Source organism: Priapulus caudatus, unplaced genomic scaffold (genome assembly GCF_000485595.1).
Source record: "Priapulus caudatus unplaced genomic scaffold, Priapulus_caudatus-5.0.1 Scaffold526, whole genome shotgun sequence".
Lineage (NCBI taxonomy): Eukaryota > Metazoa > Priapulida > Priapulimorpha > Priapulimorphida > Priapulidae > Priapulus > Priapulus caudatus.
Window position 1 is genome coordinate 153,440 of NW_014577587.1, and position 9,195 is coordinate 162,634.

The 9,195-nt window shown below is 39.5% G+C and overlaps 1 protein-coding gene across 1 annotated transcript in view; it reads right to left on the reverse strand.

Moving 5' to 3' along the window:
• Positions 1-4,368: 4,368 nt before the first annotated feature.
• The window catches only part of LOC106811297, a 6,454-nt gene continuing 1,627 nt past the window's right edge, over positions 4,369-9,195 (reverse strand). The window contains exons 2-3 of the mRNA XM_014814868.1: positions 5,777-5,924; positions 4,369-5,303 (exon numbers count right to left, since the gene is read on the reverse strand). Coding sequence (XP_014670354.1) covers positions 4,369-5,303; positions 5,777-5,924 — 1,083 coding nt within the window. The remainder of the gene's footprint in view (positions 5,304-5,776; positions 5,925-9,195) is intronic.

A 9,195-nucleotide genomic window follows, 5' to 3' on the forward strand; every position in this document is an offset into this window, starting at 1 on the left:
CGATGTATCAAGCTTGTTTAAAAGTAGCTCTGTGGCAATTTGAGATTCAAGCTGAATTATCTATTTTCACAGATCTGGATGCATGACAGGAACACAAAATTTTGGACTGTCAGCATTCTCTGCCCGAACCAACAATCCGTCCATCGGCCTGATGTGGTTTTTATAGCAAATTGAGAACAGAACACCTGACCGTCGTGCCGCAGTTCGATAAATGTGCCGGTGAGCAAAATCAGTGAAGTCGCACAAGTTCATTTTGCGTAATAGGCCCACTTGAAGGGCTTAACACAAAAATATCCTATTTCTAATGCTACACATTATTATTATTACTTTAGAATGTTTTCCTAAACACCTAGTGTGGTCATTCGCATCAAAATCAGATTAAAAGCATTTAAATTTGTGATTTAAATAGAATATTAATGTTAAATTAAAGCCGAAAAAGTTGAAACAAAGCCCTTTTTTCTATTCGCGCAATGATCACCAATTTCTCCGCCGATTTCCTGATTTTCACATCTACATTTAGATCAGCTTTGAGGCGGAGCCTGCGTATTAATACAGGTTTAGGTGTATGACGCGTCTTTGACAATTAAATGCTTCTAAAGACTGTAAACATAGTTCCTTTGTTGCTTATACGTCGTCACGTCATTTTAGTAAAAGCGCTTCCGTGATTGGCTGAAGTCACGCTCATGGTTCGAAAGCGATCGTAAACAAAGGATATTACAAATTGATACGCGCTTAGTTTCATGTGTATATATAAGTCTTGTTCTTACGTTGTTTATTGGATTATATTATGGAGTTATCCAAAAACTTGATGTGGCGAGTTCTCTGAACATTGTGCGCTTCATAGTAATCTTGAATTTTGGAGCCACACGCTCAACAGTGGCAAGACAACTTGTTGAAGATTATTTTTGTCGCCCTACTGGCACTAGTCCTGAATCAGATGAGGAGTAAGTGTGAGGGTAGTTGATGAATGTGAGCTTAGATTCCACAATGAACTTTAAAATTGTTTGCGTCAAAATGAATTAGGCCTAAAGTATATATAGTGGGCCATGTCTAGATGACGCGAGCCGCCAGTATTGATGATGGTGATGTCGAGGGATGCCGGGATGATATTGTTTTTAAAGAAATCGGCAATCGTAAATGGAAAATGTAAGCATCGTAAATCATGAGGGACCTATGCAGGTGAACCGAAGAAAATTGTCAATTTTACATGTGTCTGTAAAGTCTTCCAAAAAATAGCTGCTGTCTCGAATGAATCGGCAATCGTGTTGCACCGCATTGTCGACGAATTTATGCATGAACTGCGAACAACTATGTCCAGCCGCCACGTATGAAAGAACTTGATACTGTTTTAGGTCAAACTTAGTTCTGCGTATCAATAATGAAAGAAACAACGCATCATCAATAAGAAAGAGCAGACACAACGAAAACATCAAAGAACATGTTTACTTGCGTTGATAGGAACCCGTATCTGCCGAGAGACATTCAGTTCGCTGCACTGCTATCAGTCAGGACAAATGACTAGCTTTACTGAAGCACCTACAAGGGAGGCGATGGATTGACACCCACTCCACAAAAAGTCCGAGAGGAAAACAAAAACTAACGCAAGATTTTTAACGTTTGAAAGATGTACATGAAGTTGTTACGCTTCATCGTAAATTTTTCTGAAGTTCATTCGTTAGTATACCTGGAGCGAGTAGCCGGCGATTCAAGCGTTCTTGACATAAAACTGCTTCCATCGATGTACAACAAAGCAAGTATTTGGCGGCTCTCCAGTTCAGCAATGAAATGCAGAAGGGTATTGTGCGGTGAAAGTTATTCCTTTCGGAAACTTGTGGCGGTCCCTTGTACCATACAATTGTGTATGACAAAACCGATGACGGATCTTTTGCTGGAACATGCCAGAAAAATAATTCGAGGATATACCGAAGCAATGAACATACCAGAGGCTGGAAAAGGTCAGCCGAGCTCTTGAGCGCAGACCGATCTTGGTCAAGTAACGCTGGAGCGACGCTATAACGAAGACATGGTAAAGAAAGCCCTCTAAATACATTCAAGGATATGCAAAACTAGGGAAGAATGCAACCAATGTCTCGGGATATAAAGATGGCATTACAGCTTCGATAACGCGCAAGCAAGTACAACTTACCCTAACGACCCATACCAGCCAGGGCCATAGTATTTCCTAGTGCAGGAAATATGATGGCATCTTTGGTGATTTGCTTGTTGAGCGGTGCCACAACAGGTGAATTTGTCATTGATGAAAGCTGTGCTAATATCGAAAGGTGCAATGCTGTTGAAAGCTACCTAGATTTTTTTTGACCACTACGGCTTCGGGTGAAAAAGCTTTAGATGCACTGTTGAATAACTGCAGTGGTACAAATAAAAATAACTTTATGTTTGTAGGTACACTTGCGTTGGCGCATAATTAATGGACTACATCGATCGATTAGCTTGAACTTCTTTAGTAGCGGCGGGGACATAAGCGAAATGTTGCCCCGCATTGGTGTTTTTGGGCTTTGTTAAAACAGAAAATACAGAGCGTACAATGTTTCATCGTTGGATAATTTTGTAGATGTCGTAAACAGTAAGCACGTAGTGGGGAGCAAATAATGTTTGGCCAGAAAGTGGAACTTCTTTCTGTGATGTTATTCTCCCATACATATGACTGCAATAAATTCTTGTCGCTGTACTTCAGAACCGTGCGCGGGATTAAGAAAGTTCAACATTTTCCAGGTTGATGCAGCACATTCCAGGTGAAGTATCTCCGGAAGGAATGCAGATTCGGCTGAGAAATATTTCAACTACTAAGAGATGTCAACAACTTGCCCAAGGCATCGAAGCCTGGAAAATACCACCACGCAGGATATCATACGAAAGGAAAACTTTATTTGTTTGGACAAAATCAGAGAATTTTGTTACCATTGAGACTCGCGACATTACCATGTCCTGCACCTGTCCAGCTCCTGCTCATAGTTACTGATCCTGCTGTAGTATATGACTTTGTAGCCTCGCAAATCACATAGACAGCAAAGCGTCCTGGAGACTCAATTAGATCAGGGTAATCTAAGTACGAAACGTGGTCGTGGTGGACTCGTGGACGTGGTCGACGGATCTGTGGAGGAGCTCAACGCTAGTGATTTAGCTGAATTTTTGTAAAATCAGATATTATACATTAATCGTAGCACGCTGTATAGTTTCATTGTGGAGTGTTTACATGAAAAACTTGTTTTCAAAATTTTTTTTAATAAAAATTTTTAACCACGAAAAAAACCTTATTTGTTTGTGCCATACAAATTTTTTTTTTTTTCTGAAGCTAAAAAGCAAAAATATGGCGGTGTAATGACGCCATAAGACATTCTGGGGCAGTTTTGGCAGCTTATAAAACTGATGGTTGTCTACAGGACCTTTTCTAATTCTAGGTTGTTTAATCTTTTAAACGCGATTTTCTCTAAATTGAGTTTTCAACGCCTTATGATATTCAAAATGCCATATAACTTCGTACTCAATCCGACAAATTTATCAAAAAACTTGTTATTCCAAATGAAAACTGAAAGTGTTCAGCTAATATGGGGCCAAATAAAAACTCGTTTTAAAATTTACTGTCAATGTGACTGAATTTTGCTATCACCGGTCACAAATCATGTTTAGAAGGACTTATTTTCCTATATCTAGCAGGTGTGTGATGGACAACAATCGAGATTCACGCCTGATAATTAGTGGCTGCATATGTGAAGTGGGTGTTTATTTCTTTTTGTGTGTGCTCAGGGTTATGTGATATGTTGGTATTGAGATTTCACGTGATATTAGGTGGTGCACTATGTGAAGTTGGTGTTTATCTTTTGTGTGTGTGCTGAGGAGTTATGTAATATGTTTATATGAGCATTCAACGTGATATTAGTGGTGCATGTGTGAAGTGGGTGTTTATTCTTTTGTGTGTGCTGAGGAGTTATGTAATATGTTTATTGAGATTCACGTGTGCATATTAGTGGTGCATGTGTGAAGTGGTGTTTATTCTTTTGTTGGTGCTCAGGAGTTATGTAATATGTTTATTGAGATTAGTAAAGCTACAAAGACTCAAGTTGCAATACAAATTATGAATATCTTTATTTCTAAAACGCAGCCATTTACTACAAACACTAGCATTACTGCTGACATATACTCGCCTAAAGTTGGAAATCATAAAGCACACCTTTACAATTCTTCCACGAGAGAAATCTTCTGATGCGGGCAGGTCTCTTTTTAATATTTTATATGTCTTGCTTAGACCAATGACCCTCTCTACATGAATCCTCTTAGACGCGATACGTCTATCCCTAACAACTGTCTCTGCATTAAGTTGGGATTTTCCTTTGAGCATTGACGGCGTGTTTACATGCACGTCTTTACTAGCAAACATATCCTGAACCATAATTCCTCTATCTGACATGATGCTGTCACCCTGTCAAACATAGGCACACTACACAGCCTCCGACCTCTCAATAATTTGACGGTCAACTGGCTGCTACCACCATAGCTATCACTGACATAAGTAACAAGGCCTCTTGGGCTACAGCCGATCATCGTTTTTAAAGTGTTCTTGTTTTTGTATGTAGAAAATGTAACACTCTGGTCATCAACTCTACTTGGTTTGTGAATAGGAGTCTCGGTTGCATCTAAAATAACTCTTGTGTTTGGGAACAGTTTGTTGAAATTAGTTGGCATATACGCGTCAATAGTTTCCCGATCTGGCCACATGTTGATTTCGCTCAGTTGGAAAAAAAAATTTATCCAAGTATTAATTATGTCTGACACTGTTGACAGAGACACCTTAAACCTTATCGAAAGATACGCATCATCAAAACACTGCCTGAGCTTCATAAGTGTCATGAAGCACTGGTCTTCTGGAGAAATCAGATGACATTTAAAGCTCAAATGGTGAATGGCAGGTCCAAGTACACTGATGAATAATTTAAAATGTATGTAGCTATCAAAACCAGTGAAATATTGTACAGCAGAATTGTCATGTTCATAAAGTTGAATGCTTTCTCGAGCATTTGAGACACTTAGAAGTGAGCACTGAGATGCTGAATCCGTCGTCTGCGAGTCCTGAGATGTCTCGACCTTCGGTGAATCCTCTTCGGGAGGGGAGTAATCAAGCTCTACTTCCTCAGCAGCAGCTGGCACATGAAGCTCTACTGTTCCTGTAGAGTTAGCAGTAAGACGGCGGCGTTTAGCCCGGTCTTCACGAGGAGATGAAGAAAGCTGACGATCGTTGAAGGGGAAAATAGAAGGAATAGCGTCAACCTTGAGTCTCTTTCTTTCGTCTAAAAATAAGACATATTTAAGAAAACGTTAATGAAAATATATTATTAAAAAGGTATAACCAGTAAGATATGACCATGTTAAATTTTCCTGAATTGAAATATATAGGCATATCTCTCAATATTGCTCATAGCGTGGTGGCAACGAAGGGCTATAGCACTCGAGAGCTAATCTCAATATAACAATAATAAAACATGTAGAATGAATGCCGGTGATTATGGCCAAGTACCTGGTACTAGGTACTGGTACCTCGGACTAGAGACACCTGGCCTCGATTATTTACCAATTACCAGCTGAGCGTTGCCACTGGCATATTGTCTTATTATAATTATACTGCTCTGTAGCGATAAATGCTGTCAATGATAACAGTTGTTTTTATATCTATAGACTACATGGAATACGCAAGAAAACTACTGCAAACCTCAAAATGAGCTAATAACTAATGTTTATAAGCTATTTTCGACATTACACTTACTTAAATCTGTGCTAGTATAGTCGTCCTCTCCGAAGTGATCGCTGCGGACTTTAGAATGCCTCATCGGTTTCCACAAATTTTTCGTGGTTTTCTCAACTCTCCTCACAGCAACCCTCCATTTGTAGTTCAGATTCGGGTTCGCTGGAAACTTATGACCAGTTTTAGCCGACTTACAACCAGGAACACAACAGTACGAAGGCATTTTAACTTGGTTATATCGCTATGATTTCTGTATCTTTACTACTGACTCGTTCGTTGCGCAATCGTTGTAACACCTCTAACGCCCGCTGCCCCACCTGGCGGAAAAGCTAGCGGCTAACCCCATTGCATTTTCATTGATCATATACATTGCCCACAGCCCAAGCAACCGTACCATGTCGTTACTTTACATTTTATCATACCCATACCTGTATCTTAAACTTGTATATTTTTAATGAAATGATATGTTGTTCTGTTTTTATACATTTGTTAGATTAGGTTAGAGCTTTCCAGCTCATGTTCACTGTTTTAAATGTACCGATAAAAAGAAAGATCATCTACTACTACTTTTGTAAGTGTGGAGTCCGTGGGAAAAGCTGACGCATCATCCATTGTACAAGAATTTGACGATGCAATGCATCAACAGAGGCGTGTTCAACAGAGCGAACGCTCGCAGCGAACGCTAGCAGAACAAACGCAGCGCCTCTTAAACGACACCGAGCGCTCGCTTTATCTAAGATAGCGGATTACTCAGCAGATTTTAATCGCGTCCTCGAACTAGTTCTGTTAAATGAATTAGCAGACGAAATTGATATGCCTTATTTGGACCCATTGCCCATGATTGAAATTGCGCCTTCGGTAAGGCACCCTCCGGTGCTTGGTACTGTCCGAATTGAGAACTATTTAGAAGAGAACGTACCAAGCTACAGCGACCTGTTGTTCAAAGAGCATTTTCAAATGACTCGCTCGTCGTTTCAGCTCAGTGGGTAGCTCCAAGAAACGGTCTAGCTAATCACTTACGTATTGTTACGTATGGACAATCAGTCGCACAGCCTCGTCGGGCTAGTCAGTGGGATCCTATGGTGTACTCCATAAGTCTATTCTCTATAAGACTATATACAGCTCGGATCTATACTAAGCTTCCTACACTTAATTTCTTAAAAACTAGTTTCAAGTAGGCCTATGCCATGCTAGTGACTAGTCTATAGTGTGCATTGATGAAGTTATAACATATGCTCTTAGTCTTACTCATAGTGCAAGATGACATGTCCGACTTAACAATCTTTGCTAGTCTGATATCATTATTGTGCCGGTAAATCAATTAGAATAGCTTGTATTGTTGATTTGAAGCTTATTTGAAATTAAACATAAATTTAGAGTATATGCTTGTGTAAATATAGGACTGGTCACCCTTCATTATATAGCATACATATTTACACCAAGGGCAAGGTATAGATTCGACTCGAAAAATAGTGAGTAGGAGAAATATTATTTATTTTATTTTTTTAATTTAATTTCAGGCACTTCTAGAACTATTAGGACCACACACAGTGGTTCGCTCAATCAGTCTGGAAAGAAGAACGTTGGCCTGAGTTATTTAGAAGTGTGGTTAACCGCTTTGGTGTTAGTAAAGGTTCGCTTCACTACTACTTGGGGAACTTCTGTCGGCTGCTTTCGGGGGGAAAAATTCTTCCTACTATGATATCATGGCCCAAACAAGAAGAGTAACATCAATTGCAGAGTCCTTCTCCCAGCGAGCAGGGTTTCCCAAGCTAATTGGAGCTATTGATGGGACGTACATTCCCATTTCAGGCCCAACTGCTTTTCGCGACTCTTATATGAGTCACTCTTCAGTATATGGCCATTTTGAATTTTTTTTTAGGGCACCAGTAAAATCTATGTATTTAAACTGTTGTTTGTACCCACTCCTAATTTTTATCTTGCTATCTAATTAAAAATGAGTGTTGAAATAGAAAACATAACGTTGTACTAAACAACTTGATAATAAAATTAAAAAACGGATTTATGTTTGCAAAGTCATCACATTTCTAAGTGCAGGTCAGTAACAGTGGAGTAGTGTCTGTTTTCAGACCGGTCTTTATTTGGATGCTTTTAAAAGCAGACAGATGATCAGATCAATAATGTGCACAAACTTAATAAAAAAATAGAATTATTATGTTATAAACTGTAAAAATTAGCAATGTTGTTTATAATTAGTGGTTTATACACACATGTACGGACGTTACTATTGTCCGTCATTCAAACCGCCAAACGTGTGTGAAGGAAAGCTAGCATGCTGGTTGAGATTTGTCTGCAGCAATCCGTTTTATTTTGATAATTAGGCAATGTGAAAGCAGTTATTCAGTATCTTTGAACTTGCAGTATGAAATCATATTAAAACAAAAAGAGAAACATTAGCAACGAAAATTCCGTCAGCCGGTAACGTCCGTACCGCAGTTCTAAAAATCGATATTTCTCTGTGGTTTCATGCATCACGATGCTATTTTTAACTCGGAATCACGTGGGAGCACATTATGCTGATGATGTCATGCCTCCCTGCGCACAGAGAATAACAAGGATGGCGACCTCAGGTCAGGGCGATTTGTCCGTCATGGTAAGTTGGAAATATCACGGGCGTATGTCGCTGATAATTGTGTAACGGGCATCACAGTTACTAGCGACCATATGGCTATTTCTCCGATTACATTAAATGTATGAATGAAAAGGAGATTCGACATATTTATATCAGTTCTACCCGACAATTTGATCGTTGTTCAGAGGCACATTTTGATTGTCGTGAGACAACACGACTGTTAAAATAGTTGAAAAAGGACGGAATTGTGCAAACGGATGTTACGGGATGACGGAAAAGTTTAGACAACGGACGTTATCATGACGGACATCTTAGAAGGTGCCTTAACATTTTGTTGTAACCGAAAATCGACGATATGTTTGTATGTACTCGTTACAAATGTATGGCCAAAAACTTGTGTTTATGTTCCAAAAACTTCTTGCTTATTCTATTAAATTTAGAATGGTTTAGTCGGCGAAAGCAACGGACGTGACATTATGACGGACAGTATTGGCATGGTATGTTACGACTGACATGACAAGTCAAAAACGGGACGTTATTTCTGACGGACAGTTTTGAGATGGTACGTTACGACTGACATGACAAGTCAAAAACGGGACGTTATTTCTGACGGACAGTTTTGAGATGGTACGTTACGACTGACATGACAAGTCAAAAACGGGACGTTATTTCTGACGGACAGTTTTGAGATGGTACGTTACGACTGACATGACAAGTCAAAAACGGGACGTTATTTCTGACGGACAGTTTTGAGATGGTACGTTACGACTGACATGACAAGTCAAAAACGGGACGTTATTTCTGACGGACAGTTTTGAGATGGTACGTTACGACTGACATGACAAGT